The 17,052-nt window shown below is 38.9% G+C and overlaps 2 protein-coding genes across 3 annotated transcripts; one reads left to right on the top strand and one right to left on the bottom strand.

Moving 5' to 3' along the window:
- Nucleotides 1–3,213: 3,213 nt before the first annotated feature.
- trip13 (thyroid hormone receptor interactor 13) lies at nucleotides 3,214–9,799 on the bottom strand. Its single transcript, XM_031746234.2, has 14 exons — nucleotides 9,662–9,799; nucleotides 9,368–9,451; nucleotides 8,920–9,079; nucleotides 8,698–8,824; nucleotides 7,180–7,235; nucleotides 6,990–7,080; nucleotides 6,827–6,899; nucleotides 6,672–6,735; nucleotides 6,499–6,585; nucleotides 6,246–6,352; nucleotides 5,530–5,683; nucleotides 4,371–4,483; nucleotides 4,209–4,278; nucleotides 3,214–4,133 (listed from the first exon to the last, which is right to left on the bottom strand). The coding sequence occupies exons 2-14, from the start codon at nucleotides 9,439–9,441 to the stop codon at nucleotides 4,038–4,040; spliced, it is 1,272 nt and encodes a 423-aa protein (XP_031602094.1). The 5' UTR covers nucleotides 9,442–9,451; nucleotides 9,662–9,799; the 3' UTR covers nucleotides 3,214–4,037.
- Nucleotides 9,800–9,822: 23 nt separating this feature from the next.
- brd9 (bromodomain containing 9) lies at nucleotides 9,823–16,177 on the top strand. Of its 2 annotated transcripts, none has more exons than XM_031746242.2 (17): nucleotides 9,823–9,974; nucleotides 10,527–10,747; nucleotides 11,129–11,260; nucleotides 11,351–11,480; nucleotides 11,574–11,631; nucleotides 12,382–12,526; nucleotides 12,639–12,773; nucleotides 13,463–13,650; nucleotides 13,827–13,959; nucleotides 14,088–14,163; nucleotides 14,278–14,373; nucleotides 14,466–14,598; nucleotides 14,685–14,796; nucleotides 14,902–14,958; nucleotides 15,065–15,170; nucleotides 15,613–15,783; nucleotides 15,890–16,177. In XM_031746242.2, the coding sequence occupies exons 1-17, from the start codon at nucleotides 9,926–9,928 to the stop codon at nucleotides 15,985–15,987; spliced, it is 2,040 nt and encodes a 679-aa protein (XP_031602102.1). In that variant the 5' UTR covers nucleotides 9,823–9,925; the 3' UTR covers nucleotides 15,988–16,177. The 2 variants fall into 2 exon arrangements, with proteins under 2 accessions (XP_031602102.1, XP_031602103.1); XM_031746243.2 differs by having other exon boundaries at nucleotides 12,639–12,749.
- Nucleotides 16,178–17,052: the final 875 nt, after the last annotated feature.

Raw genomic sequence — 17,052 nt, forward strand, 5'->3', positions numbered from 1 at the left:
GTTTGAAGCCGCTTTCTCAGAAGTTATTATTAAAAGTTTGAGATAATAGGATAAATTTAATATTTTTTCATTTTTCCTATGTTCTCTTAATACAGCTGTAACATACCTCTACCACTATTTTGAAAAGTCAATTCCTTTTCCGGTTGCACGTTATGTCTGTCTTGACGCGCTAAACAATCACTGGCAGTTCATGTGCAGTTGAAAGCTGAACCGCGTCCTCTGTTGGTGTCATCTTCCTTTTGACTCCATTCATGTTTTTTTTCCCTAATTCATTTCTTAGTAGGTTCATATTTATGGCAATTACTTTTCATTATTCTGTCATTTGTAGTTCTGTTTATACCAGAGGTCAGTTAATACCTGAATAAAAAAAAGTGAATTATCTCCAAACAACCCTGTGGTTATAAAACCTTGAAGAAAATTGTTGTAGCACAATTACTGCTGGACTATTTTACTACTTGCAGATACTCTGGTGTAGTGCCGTGAATGATTGAGGATCAGTGTTAGGTGGCATATATAGTTTGTTTGGTTTGTGAGAATACGGATAGGCTTCCTATTGTCGTTTCCAGTATTTGTTTTTCATATATGCACAGCAGATGCCAAAGATAACCATTGTTTATTGAAGACAGCCAGGAAGAACATGTTGTACTTCAGCCCAGCAGACTTCAAAAGCTCCTCAGCACTTTTATAGTTTGTTTCCTTTGGCACAGTGTTAAAAGAGCCCAATTGCAGGACACATTCCACGCGCTATATAAATATTAATTTACTACAGCAATGTCTCGCTCAGTGTGAAGCTAATGTCTCTGTTTTGTAAATGTTCCTCGGTCGTGCAAATCCTTTTAGAAACCAAGAAAGGTGTTACTTTGATCTTTTGCGTGGAAACCTAGACACAAACTGTTGTGATACACTCTGCTGACTCCACAATGTGCTGCTGTCACATCACAGTCGTGCACTTAAACCTTGTTGTTGGAGAGCTGCGCGGATGAGCATGTATTCTCAGAGCCACTGAAACATGTTGTTCTTTGTGAGGGTGGTACTGTATGATAGTGTCCCAGTTTTACTGCCATACCTTTAATGTGCAGCAGTATAGCTCTTTCTATCAGTGTGACTGCTATATGACTCCTCAAAGACACAGAAATCTTAGATCACTGTCTGCGGTTGACAGGACGAGTCGACATTTGCATAGCTCATTGATGGCAGCTTCCTTTGATCCTACTTGCTGCGCCTAATTATCACAATTTCTTCATGCAGCCCGGCTCCCAGGATTCAGTCTCTTTACAAGGTATCTCTCCTTCATCATCCTTCTCCTACGCCTTCTAACATCCTGCTTAAATGGATGACAAACATATGGGGTGCAGAAATCTCAACAGACTCGAGAAACAACAACTGTTCATAATTTCTGACAGGACAGTCTTGACTGGGAACAGAGACAGAGACACAGAGAGAGAGCGCTGCGGTTTTCTTCTGAGGGAAATGTTCATTTGGATAAAAGCACTAGTTTATGATCAAAGGCTGCCATGTAGAAGAATTGAAAAGCCAACACTGCTTCGGCTTTATGGGCTCTCAGTATGCATTTGTGCAATGAATGTGGATTACCACGCTGGCAAAGGCGCAAAGTATTTCTAAACTAATCAACTGAGTATCACACTTTTAGACCAGCAATGTAAATCATAACCTCTTAAAAACTCAGAGATGATGAGTGATAATTTCCATAGTTCGTGTGCAGCTCGGCTCACTTTCCTCTTACCGCGCATATAAGTAAGAGTGTAAGTTAATCCCCCCCCTCTATTTGAATCACCATTGGCAGATAAAGGTATATTCCATTGCTTTCAGCAATGTACCTGAACAACGGTTGAGAGGATAAACATCAGACTGTTTGTTTTGTTTGGAGTTTTCTGACATTTTAAGTCTGCTTGAAACAGTGATAAAATCCCCATAACAATAAGGCTTTTGACTTTTCTTCTTTCTCCGGCTTGATTGCCTTTTAACAGCTGCCTGCTTTTGGAGAGACTACAGTGAAAAGAAAAAGGCCTGCAGACAGAGCAATTATGGTTTTATTTACCGTGCCCGTTCTTACAGCTCTCCCTTTCTCTACTACCCCCTTTTTCTCTCACCTTTGTAATCACTGATCAGATTAGAGACAAGTTGAGCTCCATCATGTGATTCATCTTACTCAAAAATTCACTGACAAATAGATATAATGGGAGCCAAACAATTAGGTATAAAAGATAACATGGCACTAAAGGGGTAATTCACACAAATGCAGTCTTTATGCATGAGGGGAAATCCATTCTGGGTTGGTCTTGATTATAGCATAAATCTTCTTTTTTAAATCTTAATTATAGACTTTTGACAGCATAATCAAATCCACCAATAAAATACTTACAAGCTTAATAAAACACGCAATAAAGGTCATTGTAAAGGTGACAGTGATATGATTGAGCAGGTCTGGAGCGTGCGAATGAAGACAAATCCAACATTTGCTTTCCTTTTACATTCAGGAACAGCCCACAGGATCCACCTTTGAAGTGGAATGAAAAAGCTGTTGCCAGCAACAAACAAAGGGCACATTGTTTGAAGCCGGCAGCTTACATGCAAAGCAGCAGAGCATTCACAGAATGCAAAACATGTTCATACGAACAACGAAACCACCGATCTGTTCATGTAAACTGTGAACAGGACTGACGCATTTCAAACTCAGTCATCTTTCAACCTTTTGGTTTTTAGTCCACACTGGGAGACCACAACATGTAAAAGCCCATAGTCCCACATCATAACCATGTAACACTTTAAAACACCATGCATAAGCCTGTCTCATAAAGGAGGAATATTAAGGTAGAACTGCTCTTTTGTTGCTTTGTTTTAAGGTAACATTTTATATTTGCAGGACTTTGCTGGCAACCCTCCCACCAAAAAAACCCCATTGTTTATCTAGTTGAAACAAACTTACCACAAGGTTAAATGCAATCATCTTTTATTGCCACCTTTTCTTGATCCATCTTGTCTTATTGCCCTTACTGAGACAACCATGCAAATCACAAACTGTAATAAAAAGAAGTCTCTTCATGTCTAGAACTGCATTACAGCCTCTGTGCGCCCCCAAGTGGTGGTCTCAGTGTATTAAAATCTCCAAAACCCATCCAACGCTGCAATCATGAAACAATGCTGTTTATTATAATGCTATATACAAAATAAAACCAATAAACGACAAACCCGGAGAGTTTAAAGAGGATTTATCACATTCATTTAAAACAAACAAACAAACAAACATGCGAACAGAGCACAAAGCAGATTGTATGTGAATATAATATGTCTGCTCACGATTTTAACATCAAGTGATTCATGCACAGGCATAAACCCCCTCTGTAGGAGACCCAGCCAGCTGAGCTTACAAACTTATAATAAGCGACCTGAAATGGGACCAATTAACAAGAACACTTAAAAACACACACAGGTTAACCGTTCATAACAAACTGAAACATGTTTACTATATTTTTTTATTTGTTGTCCGGTGAGTCTGTTGGTGCACTGTGGGACTCACATTTCTTTTCAACAAGCTGTCATGTCAGCATAGCCACACACTGACTGATCTAATGTCTATGCACAAAAAACTTAGATTTTAAAAAACACAAACAAACAAACAAACATTAAACTTTTCCTTAATGTGAAATATAAAAAAAAAGAAACAGTTAAGGTTAAAGCAACAAAAATTAAATACTTTGGAAGTGAGAAAAGAGTAAACATAGTTGTTAATAGCATATAAAACAAAGAAAAATTCAAGCATTGGGGGCTACATCTTAAAATTACAATTCCTCTGCCGACATAGATATGGTCTTGGTCATTTAAGAGAGTAGCACCAGCAAAATTACCTGAATAAACACTTTTGTGTTACAGCACTTGTTAAAATAGCATTTGTGTGTATATATATTGAATGTAGTGCTGACAAATGAACTGATTAAGCTCTATAAAAAAAAGATGTTTTATAGGTTTTAAACCACAAACAAGTCACAATCAGTCAGCCTGTGGAAATTTCAGCAAGTTCAGATACCGTTGACCAAGTTAGCTTTTTCCTCCTTCTGTTTTTCCACAGCTTGGCTCATAGCCTCCAGAAACCTCTCAAGTGTTACTGTTGGTGTCTGCAAGAAAACAAACTATTTTAAAAAGCCCATATGAATCTTATTTTGGCAGGAGAACAACAATCAAATGCCTACCTTTACAAAGAGTGCATGGGCTATAAATGGTAACTTCCTGAGTGCTCTTCCGCTCAAACCTTTGCTTTTTCTGAAAAGAAAAAGAAAAACTGAGCATTGGCTTCTGTCTCTTTCTGTTCCCACACTCTGATTCAGATGCTCCTTATTGGAGTGTGTACTTACATAGCGATGTTCCTCAGGTTTAGACTGTGTTCGGACACCTCACTCTTTGCAAAGCCCATAGTCTCGAGTTCAAACATGGTAAACAGCTGCTGCCGGGGGTAGATGATCTGGCACTGTGTACATCCGAGATCACAACTCAGAGACATGTCGCAAAAAATTGCATTTCGTTTACATAAGCTGAATTTTAAAAGTGCTGCTTCTGTCAAGAAATTTCTTCAAACAAATGTAAATACAGGAAGAATGTCCTGTGTGAGAAAACTGAGAATTTATGTTAATTTCACAGCTTATCACTGGCCCGTACAGACCTTTGCACATCTGTAGTCCTTTGCCGCACTGCGATTACAAAGCATACGTGACTTTGGAACATTTATAGCTCAAATTTTTAATTTACACTTGGTAGTCTGTTCGGATTGGAGTCAGATCACGTTCACAACATAAACGAACCACTCTGGAGTTCCTTTGGAGACCAAAGGTTCTCGTGGGGTTGTTTTGGTTTGCACCTGAATGCAGTTATTTGCAGCCAAATATGTCACATTTGACCTCTGACCTCACTTTTACCTTTCACATCTTTCAAGTTGACCCCAAAATGCATTTTATCTTTTCAAGAGAATGAGCTGCCTAGTTAGATGTGTACTGTAGTAAAATATTATATTGGAGTGCTTCTTGTTCTGTCCACTTTTCTTTCCTTAAATATGCTTAAATTGTATTTTGCACTGTGACTTTTTTCTCTTTTTTTTTTTGTTCCATCAATATTTTGTTGGAATAAACTGCTATAAATAAACTGCTATATGGACTTTATGTAGCCCTTTTATCAAGAGCAATTTACAGCGTCTTCATTCAGTTACACAAACACTCATACAGAGATTGCAAGGTACAAAGCCTGGCACTGTACAGCATGGTGGGCACTGCACCAGATGGCTCCCATACGTATGTAACATTTCAAGAAACTGACATTCGTTTCCTAGTGGCAAAGTGCTCTTTTTGGTCAGGTGGTTACTATGCAATATGGTGACATCATAATTTCTAATATAGACCCGTCTACCAAGTTTGGTTGCCCACCTCCTGATCGTGTAGTTGCAATTTTAGAAGGAAAAACATTTAAGTCAGATGTGTTTCACTTTAGAAGTGGAAATAAACTGCTGCCAGATTACTGGATTACCTTCATCAGCTCCTCCAGGCAGGAGAGGTAGATGTTGTAAATGCCTTTTTCAGATGGCGGTCCGATGTACTGCTTGATATCAGCTCTGTCTACAAAGGCCAAGTCGATTTTTTCTGTCACATTGGAGGTCGTCAGGATCACTACATTGGAATGTCTGAAATATGAGCCCAAAAGCCAACACAGAACAACTTCTTTAAAGTACGACATAATAAATAATACAAAACTCTGATCTAAAGATTTGTAAGTAAATAATCCATCCATCTACTTTCTGTCACTCCAAGTTTGGGTCAGCAGCAGTTTTAGCAGAGAAACTCAGACTTCAGTCTCCACAGCCACCCAAAAAGGTTACATCTCATGGAAATGTTATGTTCCAAGTCAGCCAAGAGACATATTTTCTTCAAGTATGCCCCGGTTCTGCCTCAGAGCCTCCTGTTTAGATGCCCAAACCATATCAGCTGCTCCTTTCAATGTAGAGGTGTAGCAGCTCAACTCTGGGCTCCTCCTCTGTCTTAAAGGGAGAACCAAGATAACCTACAGAGGAAGCTCATTTCCACCACTTGTCTCTGCAATTTCAATCTTTTGGTCACTACTGAAAGCTTTTAACCATGTGTTAAGCTTCATTTTCACACAGCTCTCTCTCCACCACAACAGACGAGTACAGAGTCGATCTCGAATTTAAAACAAATAAAATCACTAAGAAAGCTTTGCATTCTGACCGTTTGATCTGGTCCAGCTGCGTGAGGACAGAGTTGACCACACGAATGGCATCAGAAGGCTCTGTTCCTGCCTGGCAGGCATTTCTTGCTGCTGTCAAACTCTCCACCTGTTCACAAAAGAGAAACAGTTTTAATCACACTTCAACATAACAAACTACAACGAGTTGGCAAGAAGTTCTTCTGTCTTAGATAAACATAAAAGACATAGAAGTAAATCAAAATGAAATAAACACACTTCATTTGGGGAATTTACCTCATCAATCAGAACAAACACAAGAGCGTCTTTGTCATCAATCAGCTGTTGGATCTTTTGAAACATCTTTGTGACCAGCTTGCCACTCTGTGAAAAAGAGGCATAATTAGCTACAGGAGACAAACAATACTAGTAACAAAAACATTTAAAAGAAAAAAAAGCCCCAGGTGTACCTCTGAGAACCACTTTGAGAACAAACTGTGGCTGTTTATCTCAACAAATTGTCCATATAAATACCTGCAGGGGAGAAAAAAAAGTTTATTTGGAAATGAAAAGTGCAGGTGTAGTCATAGCCGGAGCGGTTTCACTAGAAATAGGACGATCTTACCGACTTGACAGTCTGATTGACAGTTTCTGGGCAAGAGCTTTGCACAGTGATGTTTTCCCTGTGCCTGGAGGTCCTGAATGTGGGCAAACAAAGAGAGACAGTCATTATTTTTTGTTCCAATGTAATAACAATCACTGTAGAAATTCTCTTCTTAAACATTTACCATGAAGCAGAACAACACGATTCCATGAAATCAGGTTGCTGTCAACGTTTTTGTCTGAGAAGTAAATTGTTGTTGTGACATAATCCAGGAGCTAGAGAAAAAGGGAAACAAGGTAAAGTTAAGTATTAGGTTATACATCAGGTTATTTGATCATTTTTCCTAATTGCTAAACAGCTGTAATTTATTTTACCTGAGTTTTGACTCCAGTTTCATAAACCAGACTTTCCCAAATCCCATGAAATTCAGCTGTTAAAAAGAAAAAACAAAGCAATTTAATATATATAATGGAATATAAAATGCTTATGAGCTATTATCCTCACAAGCACAACATGCTCACTAAGCTTTACACCAACAGATCTCGAATGCTAAACCCAGATTACTTTATTTTTATCCCATAAAAATAATAAATAAAAAGCAGATGCTCCACCAGCTACATGGCAGCAGGATCTTGAGGCCTGACATGTAGCCTGTACATTTGTAACAAGAACATCATAATGTAAAATACTGATACATTTGGAAAGTAGGTTTTGGTCATGTTGGATTCAAACACACACAAATGAAATCCCAGTTTTGATACTAGTAAAAAGTAAAGAAACTTTTTAATAAGTGCTAGATTTTCACACTTCTTTCTGCTGTACAGTACTCATTCCTACTCTTAATATGATCCAGAAATATTTCAGCACAGATCTTGTAGCATGAAGATACAAAAATGCCATTTAAAAAGATTTTGGTTAAAATACGGCAGTTTGTAACTCAATACAGGAAGATTGCAGGGTCACATGGATCCAATATCTTCTCCCCCTATTTTTTTTAAAGCTACCTTAGAGACGTATCGTGACCATCAATCATTGTTCTCCAGTACTTTACTCCCGATTAAATGAGATGTTTTTTTCTGATAATCTCCTGATGATAGATGTTGCTGGAACATACCCAAACGACTATTTCCATCCTACATAAATCCTATATTATACTATTATCCTCCACTATACGCAGATGGCGCCACATTGATAGTCCAAATATCTAATCAAATAAACAAGACGGTCCACAGAACAATGAAAAGATGATACAGCATCTGGTGATACAGTCCTCTAAAAACAACCTTGACCTTAATGTTAAAGAGACCAAAGAAATGATGTCTATATTGCTGAAGACTTGATGTGGTCTCTTTATCTCCCGCCACTTCATGAGGAGGTTGAAAAGGGCCCATTTGTCACAAAAAAAGTTTCTCCACTTCTCCAGCTTCACCACTGTACAAATATTATAGCATTATTTTCCATGTTCCCATCTTACAGTTTGGTACAGCAACTCTGCCTTGGCTGACGAAAGGGCACTGCAGAGGAAAGTCACAGCAGCTGAGCGTACTGTTAGCAATCAGCTACCTGTCATCAAAGACATCTACCAAAAACACTGCCACCAAGTGTTTTTGAAATGCCACCAAGGCTCATTTTTTCCTTTCTCCACCCCAGAACAGTAAATCTCTCATGTCTCTATAACAACATGTTCCAAAGTCCTTTATGAATGACTTATTAAATGCATAGCCACACACTGTTTTGCACACAATCACTAGACCAGAACTGTCACACACTGCCAACAACAACAACAACAACTGCAAGAGACTAATCAGCTTTTTTTTTTTTATATGGGACAATTTATTGCACTGGTTTTGCTTTAATGACAGTAAAGCGAATTAAACTGAACACAGTGTTACCTGCAGGCAGCAACCAGTGGTTTGCTGCTGAAAGCTCCTCATCCTCCTCCAAAGTGAGCGTGCTAGGTCCATCTTCGCTCAATGTGAAGATGTGAAAAGAGACACAGCAGTTCCTCAAATCAAGGGGCTGAAAGGGAGAAAAAAAAATTAATAAGTATAAACCTTTAAAAACACAATGATACTGCAGAGCTTTCATCCCCTAAACAAACTGAAATAACAGACCTGTGTAACAATTTCTTCTAGATCAGCTATAACCACAGATGCCACATGCTTCTGAAGGAAGTCATCGTCAAACTCTGCCCATCTGTAGTTTCCAAACACCATGCTGTGACAGTTCAGTAAACTCTGAACATGCATTTTCACCTCAGACCGTTTAGCTGTGCTGAAATATGAAAGACAAATCACAAATCACAAGAAAGCATGCATGTATCTATGTAGCTTCTGGCTGGTACTATGACAATACGATTGCTGATTTGTTTTAAACAAATGTTATCGTCAGACATAACTTGAAACATATTTAAATCTTTGGAGGAAAAAAAGGGAGGCATTTCAGTTCAAAGGGTCAAAATGAACCAAAGGAGGCATTTTAGCTGTTCATGTCCCTTATCACCTGTGTATGGGTTTGACCTAATAATAACTTTACTGTTTACACTAGGATTAAACTACCCACCTGTCAGATTTAACGTGAACTTCCACATGGATTTTTGGTATGAGGTTTCCCGTCTCCATCCTGTCATCCTCCATTACCGAAGAACTGTGAACACCAGAGCAACAATTGTGGCTTTAACAACAGCAAGTCTCAGAGGGCTTCGCAGGTGTTTTATTAAGTCCTCCACCAAAACCCATCACTACCTCGCGTTAGCAAGCTAGCTAACCCGGGTAAGGCTGTAAACGTGAGCTAGCTAACACAGCTGAAATATGAAAAAAACAACCTACTACTACAGTGACAAAACAAAACCCAAACCTTAAAACATTAGCGTCGTCAAACTGGTAATTCTTATCAATCAAACATCTGGTGTGTTTTTACTATTAACCGTGCGCTGCCGATATTTATGAGTCGAATTCCGCGCGATTTGTTTAAACCGGAAGTACAACAGTAGTTTTTGTGGCGTCACATCTGCCCACCATCTCTCTTGTTGCTAAGATCGTAAGTCGTCACAGCTAGGCTAACGCTAGCGACCAGTGTTAATTGGAATAAATTTACGACTTTGAGCATTTGAACAGAAACATGGGGAAAAAACATAAGAAGCATAAACCGGAATGGAGAACAGTTGACGGTACATTAGAGCACATTTTATTTGCACACCGAGAGCTCACTGCAGCGTCGCTTTTGTTCTAGCTAGCATTATGTTAGCTAGCATTAAACCTGACAGAGTTTAGTTTATGTATAGCAGCTCCATCCATTCATTCATCTACTGGTGGAATAATGTAGAGCTAAAATCTCGCATTAATCACTTTGCTGCATTACGTTTTATCCTGTTTTTTCTTATTTTTGTTTGTTTTACGTGATACATTATTATAAAACAGTCCTAAAAATTACAACTGTATTTGGGTTCTAAGTAGAAAAAAATAATACGTAAACAACATAAAATACATACATACATAAAAAATAAACAACAAATAGATTATTATTCCTTTTTTTATAATAACCAGCCAGCTTATTGTACCTTTTTAATAGATATATAAAATCACTATTGGCGTGTAAAGTCTTTTTTTTTTTTTTTTTTTGGATTTGCATGTTAACGTCAACTTCTTTCATACTGCCCTTTTACTCTGTCACTGCTATTGCCTGACACAATACCTTTACCAATTCTTCGTTTTGGTTGTAGACTATGAGGACAAAGCTCTTGAGAAGCCCCTGAAGCTTGTGCTCAAAGTTGGAGGAAGCGAAGTGACTGAACTCTCTGGGTCAGGCCATGACTCCAGCTACTACGATGACAGATCAGACCACGAGCGAGAACGTCACAAAGAAAAGAAGAAAAAAAAGAAGAAAAAGTCTGAGAAGGATAAAGATAAATATGTAGATGATGAGGAGAGAAGGCGAAGAAAGGTTAGTTAGCTGTAGATCGTTCTTCCGCCTGATTAATGCACCATTTACTACTTTAAGTTGTTTGTTTTTTAATTGGCTTTCGTTTCATTGGGGTGGCTGTAGCTCAGGAGGTAGAGCAGGTCATCTACTGATCGGAAGGTTGGTGGTTCGATCTCTGGCTGCTCCAGTCTGCATGCCATATATCCTTGGGCAAGATACTGATACTGATGCTCTCCGATGCATCCATTGACATATGAATGTTTGTGATTGGTAGATAGCGCTTAAGTGTCGAAGATAGTGCTTGTGTGAATGAGGCTTCTTGTATAAAGCGCTTTGAGTGCTCTGGGAGAGTAGAAAAGTGCTATATGACAATCAGTCCATTTACTATTTACCATTTCACAGGAGGAGAAAAGGAAGAAGAGGGAGCGGGAGCAGAGTGAATCAGAGGCGGCAGCAGTGAATGTTGCTAGTAGTAGTGGTGGTGGTGCTGGACCTGTTGAACCATTCACATTGTCAAAAAGTATTGTATTGGAGGTAACAAAACTTAAATCTTAAGATTGTGACCAATAAATTATTTATGGTTATTTTTGACAAGTTGTTTACATTCTGTGTGTATCTCTACAGCCAGAAGAGAAAAAGAAGAAGAAAGAAAGGTTTGAAATAGAGCCCGAAGGGGAGGAGTTTCACCCGACTGTGAAGGTGGACTTAGAACAACCAGGAGACAGGCCAGTCAGAGCGTGCCGGACACAGCAAGGCAAGACTGCCTGTCTATAAGCACATACAATTTTTATAAGTATTTTTTATTTGGGCAAATATTTACTTGTAAGTTTATGTTTGCCCGATTTAGAGAATGAGTCCACACCACGGCAACAGCTGCTAGAACACTTTCTGAGGCAGCTGCAGAGGTAAGAAGAATGTTGTCTGTTTACAGCAAAATCTTCCAAATGCAAGCACCGCAAATATCTTCATTGCATTTGATACCCTCAAATGAAAGCTGAGAGTCTACACATTATGTCCATGTCCATTATGTAACTATAACTAGAAAATATTTTGGTAAACAGGTAAAAAAACAGAACTTGTGTCAGTGTCCAAATATATGTGGACCTAGCTATACATATTATGAGTCCACAGTAGTTCTTTTTCCTTTTTTATACCAGTAGGTTAAAAATGTCAGTTTTGTATGTGTCTTTTCCCACAGTCCACTTGGCAGATTAGCATGAGCTTAGATAAATGCATATATTCTCTTAGCGAGGGAGCTTCGCATTACTTTCCTGCTAATAGTGCTCCAGAAGTAGAGTATTTTGCATTTGCTGTTGTGTCATGGAACACCAGCATGCAGCATGAACATGGCAATAAATATTGCTCTTTTGACATGCTTTCAAACATTAACCTAGCAGATAATGAATTATTATTCTTTTGAAGAACTGAGGGGAAGCCCTGTTTGTTTATCACAGATTACAAAATGTGGCATGTGAATAAGGCTACATTATGAAATTCTCTGTTTAATAAAAGCACAGCAAGATCCATTAATAATGACCTTGAATTTTGACCTGAAGGATAACGTTCTTGATCAGATCAGAACACTGGGCAAGTCTAAACAAGCCTAAAAGCTGGTGCATTCAATAACATTGATGGTGTGTCTCTCATCTTTCCAGGAAAGATCCCCATGGGTTCTTTGCATTTCCAGTAACAGATGCAATCGCTCCTGGTTACTCAATGATCATCAAACATCCTATGGATTTCAGCACCATGAAAGACAAGAATAGAAACAATGAATATAAAACAGTAACAGAATTTAAGGTGAGGGTACCTTTAACATCTAATTGTGAATTAGATTTTCTTCCCAGCTTTAATGATGTTGGGCATTAAACCTGCAGCCTTCATATTTGACTGAACACTTTTTGTTCCTCAGGCTGATTTTAAACTGATGTGTGACAATGCCATGGTATACAACCGACCAGAGACTGTCTACTACAAGGCTGCAAAGAAATTGCTTCACACAGGATTCAAGATGATGAGCAAGGTAACAAGATCAAGCAAACCAAAGGCAAAAACACTTTATTTATTTTTTATAACAACAGAGTATGATTGTTGTTGATGTGTACATTATATTGTAGTTTTATGTTTTATTCTAAGCAAAGGTATCAGAGGTATGATCATTTGAACAGGGGTAGCAATAAATTACAAACTGAATGCTTCCTGTTAATCACTAAAATGGGGGAAAAAACATCTTGATTCTAAAGATTGTACAGATTTAGTTTACATTTGTAAATCTAAATAGAGTTGAGATAAACAGCACAGCAACAGAGATCACAAAGGAAGTTACTAGCAGTCAAATCATGTTCCATACACAGTGTGTTCCACAGTTATGGAATATATTCAAAGCGCTGTTATTTTTAGTAGCAGAGTTGTACGACTCTTACATACAAATAAAACTGATTTGGGTGTTGCAATCCAAAGAATCACTCTGAAAATATACCATTAATTTAAACAATATTCAATCAACTGCAAATGTTGTTAACTAATGCTACTAGTAATGCAAATTTTGATGTTATAAACCTAAAACTTGAGGATATGTTTTTGCTTTGGTTAAAATTATACTGTCAGACGTTTATGGAATCAGTACTTACTACCCCTTTACTACCCCTATAATTCCTTATTATTTCCATGAAAATGGAATTTACGTAATAAATCTAAATGTTGTGTCTTTTTTTTTTCTTTTTACTTGTTGTCCAGGAACGGCTTTTGGCTCTGAAACGCAGCATGTCATTCATGCAGGACATGGATTTTACTCAGCAAGCAGCCATTCTGGGGGATGAAGACCTGACAGCTGACATTCCTCCTCCAGAGACAATCCGCATTCCAATGGAATCTCCAAGGAAGCCCAGGAAACAGCCAGCCAAGGACATGAAGGAAGTCATCAGGTATTCCCTGAACAGTGTCTACATTTCATGTCACCTTTACTTTTTTTGCACACGTGTTCAGACTGACATATTCAGAGAAGCCAGTGGGGAAGTGCTTGACACTGGATGCATTGTGAATCTTGTCACACAACACCTCGTCTGTATACTGATACTGTGTAACATTTCTGCCGTCTCAGTTACCTGTATGAACCAGAGGGAAACGCATGCAGCTTGACTGACAGCACAGCAGAGGAGCATGTTCTGGCACTGGTTGAACATTCTGCAGATGAAGCTCACGACCGCATCAACAGATACATGCCAAACTCAAAGGTTTTACACTTTGCACACTTTTTGTACAATCCAGTTGTATCCAATGTTTACACAAGTTATAGCTCTTTTTATTATTAGAGCTGACAGCTTTTAAAGCCTTTAATTTACCCAGTGTTTTGTTTTTTCAGATGGGGTATTTGCGTAAGGAGCCTGATGGTTCTCTTTTGTATACTGTTGTAAATCAACTCGATCCTGATGCAGAAGGTTTGCTATCACTACACGGCATTTTATATATCTACTAAAACCTTTTTACTTCTGCTATATCATTATAATATGTGATATGTCTGTAAGAACCCAGTTTGATTTATTGTTTTGCAGAGGAAGAGACCCAGAAAGTGGATCTAAGTTCTCTGTCAAATAAGCTTCTGCCTGGGTTAACAACCCTGGGCTTCAAAGATGACCGGAGACACAAAGGTATGTGATTATATACACTTGTGTTGACTTACTTAATCTTAATTCTTTTAAATAGTTCATGCTTTTTAACAATATTCTTTCTCTTTGTGTAGTGACCTTTCTTAGCAGTGCCTACAACATCCAGAGCCTCCAGAAGAACTCTGTCTTTGCAGACTTGTTACCTGATGAGATGGACATGCTCTATTCAGCCTATGGAGATGACACAGGGGTTCAGTGTGCTTTAAGGTAGGCGGTCATGTTTTTTGAATGCACTGATAAAGTATCCAGTTGTGGTAAGTTTTTAATTTTGTTTTGTTTTCTCACCACTTAAGTGTACAGGAGTTTGTCAAGGGCTGCGGCGGTGTCACCAAGCATTGGGTTGACGGGCTCCTGGACAAGATGACCGCAGGCGATCACACAAAAGCTGTCAATCAGATACGACAGGTATAGTCTCTTTTTTTTCTTCTTCTTCTTCTTTTTTTGCTTGCTTAAAGAAAAGTTTAGTTCCTCTGCTGCGTGTACGAAGCTTCTTTATTTGTAACATTTCAGAAGAGAAATATAATGCTGAAACCTGACGAAACCAAGTCGAACATCTGTGACATGCAGGTACGCTGTGGCTCATGAAAGGAGATAATATAATATGTTTTGATTATTGTTTTTCTTGTTTCGACTGAAATGATCGACTAATTCAAGCTGGATACTTTCTGTTCAGATGGCAGACGGAGCTGGCCTGGGAGAGGGGAGTTCGGTGCTGGATTTCATGTCAATGAAGACTTATCCAGATATGTCTCTGGATATCACCATGCTTAACTCATTAGGTGATTGTTCTCTATCAACATGCTGTATATAAGTTCATATTTCTATATCAGTAATTCAGATACAATGACATTTAGATAAGAGAAGCCAGGTAAACGTGATGTTACCATAGGGGTAGGTAAATATTTGGAGTTGCAGGAATAAAGGGCATTATTTCCATGTAAACATGTTTACTATTTTTCAGTACATGCGGCAGCCACGTCTCCTTCATTGACAAATAACAGAAATGCGGAATTTGCTGTTTCACTTTCTTTTCTACTGAATCTGTACTAAATGTTTAAAGGAGCTTTCTATGGGAAAAATGTATAATGTTCTACTTAACAAAATTCAGCTAAATTGTGCAAGTTTTAGTTTAGTTTTTTATGGATGTGTGCCCTTATTAAGGTCACATGAAGTGCCCTTTAATTCCCTATAATGAAGCCTTATTTATTTTTTTGATATCAGGCAAAACAGTGAAAAAAGAGCCAGGTAATGAGGAGGGCCAGCAGCCTTTTGATGATGCTGATAAACTCCTGCAGGAGTTCCAAGAAGCGCAGGTGGACAGAGTTGGCTCCAGACCCTCATCTAACCTGTCCTCACTCTCTAATGCCTCTGAGAGGGACCAGCACCACTTAGGTATCTCCAGCAAATGCCTTCTTTTCCCTTTATTTTAATGATTATATGAAATGAGCTACTGGTGCCAGCAGTACAACATAAGAACCATTTTTTCGTGCATCCATAGGGAGCCCATCTCATCTGGGTGTTGGGGACCAGTCTGAAATGGTTCATGATCCCTATGAGTTCCTGCAGTCTCCAGAGCCAGAGAGCACAGCCAGCTGACCACACACTCTACCGCGCTGTTATCCTGTTGCTAACCACTCTGGCTACTCTGTGATGGACTGTTTAATTGCAGTGAAGAAAGCAGGAGCCTCAGATCTTTGTTAAAGTGTGAACATAAGTGTACAGACTAGTGTAATTGTATGTTTTTGTATGAGTTGCAGCACTTGAAAAATAAATGTTTGTGCCTGTGTTTGAATGTGTGCACTCAGTTATTAGACACAAATCTCTTTCTTCTGATTATATACAGTGTTGTTAAAAAGCATTTGCCCGCTTCTTGAGTCCTCATTTTTTTGCATGTAAATACAAAATGCAGTTTTTAAATGCTGATTTAATTTATTAAGGTAATGAAATAAAGGCCAGTCATTCTCCTTTTCTGGTTAAGAGCAGAATTCATGGTTGCAGCAATTACGGCTAGTCGTCCAGCCCCAGACGATAATACTATCGCCACTATGTTTTACTCCAGATGTAACAGGAATCAAACCTTCCCTAAAGTTCAGCTTTTATCTGTGGGTTTTAAGCGGTGGAAATGAACTTTCTCTAAAGGGTGACTGGCCTCTCCCTTAGAGATAGGGCGAGGATTTCGGCCATCTGGACCTCAGAGTAGAGCCTCTACTCCTTCACATTGAAAGAAGCCAGTACAGGTGGTTCAGGCATCTGACAAGGATGCCTCCTGGGTGAGGTGTCCTGGGCATGTTCCACCAGGAGGAGGCCTGGTGCAGACCCAGGACACGCTGATGAGGTCATATCTCCTGGCTGGCCTGGAGGAGGTGGCTGGGGGGAGGGAGGTTTGAGCTTTTCTGCTTAGGCTGCTGGCCCTGTGACTCCGCCCCGGATAAGCAGAAGAAAATAAATGGATGGATGGATGTCTTTTTTCTTGGAATTCTGTCGTGGATGCCATTTTATTCAGTATTTTTCTTATTAATCATTAACTGAGACTAGTGAGGCCTGCAGTTCTTTAGATGCTATTCTTTTGTGATCTCCTGGATGAGTCACTGATGTGCAATGCCTCTCACTGTGGTTGACTAGAAATGTTTAGTCTTTTTCAGAGATAGATGTCAATTACTT

The sequence above is a fragment of the Oreochromis aureus genome, linkage group 11, assembly GCF_013358895.1.
Source record: "Oreochromis aureus strain Israel breed Guangdong linkage group 11, ZZ_aureus, whole genome shotgun sequence".
NCBI classification, from domain to species: Eukaryota; Metazoa; Chordata; class Actinopteri; order Cichliformes; family Cichlidae; genus Oreochromis; species Oreochromis aureus.

Bases quoted from the DNA above. Each gene is read 5' to 3' on its own strand.
- trip13 (XM_031746234.2), bottom strand. From the start codon at position 9,441: ATGGAGGATGACAGGATGGAGACGGGAAACCTCATACCAAAAATCCAT. The intron at 6,736-6,826 runs GTAAGATCGTCC...TCTCCCCTGCAG, and splicing joins TCAATCAGACTGTCAAGTCG to GTATTTATATGGACAATTTG. The intron at 5,684-6,245 runs GTCAGAATGCAA...CTCATATTTCAG, and splicing joins CAGCTGGACCAGATCAAACG to ACATTCCAATGTAGTGATCC.
- brd9 (XM_031746242.2), top strand. From the start codon at position 9,926: ATGGGGAAAAAACATAAGAAGCATAAACCGGAATGGAGAACAGTTGAC. The intron at 12,527-12,638 runs GTGAGGGTACCT...TTTGTTCCTCAG, and splicing joins AAACAGTAACAGAATTTAAG to GCTGATTTTAAACTGATGTG. The intron at 15,784-15,889 runs GTATCTCCAGCA...GTGCATCCATAG, and splicing joins GAGGGACCAGCACCACTTAG to GGAGCCCATCTCATCTGGGT.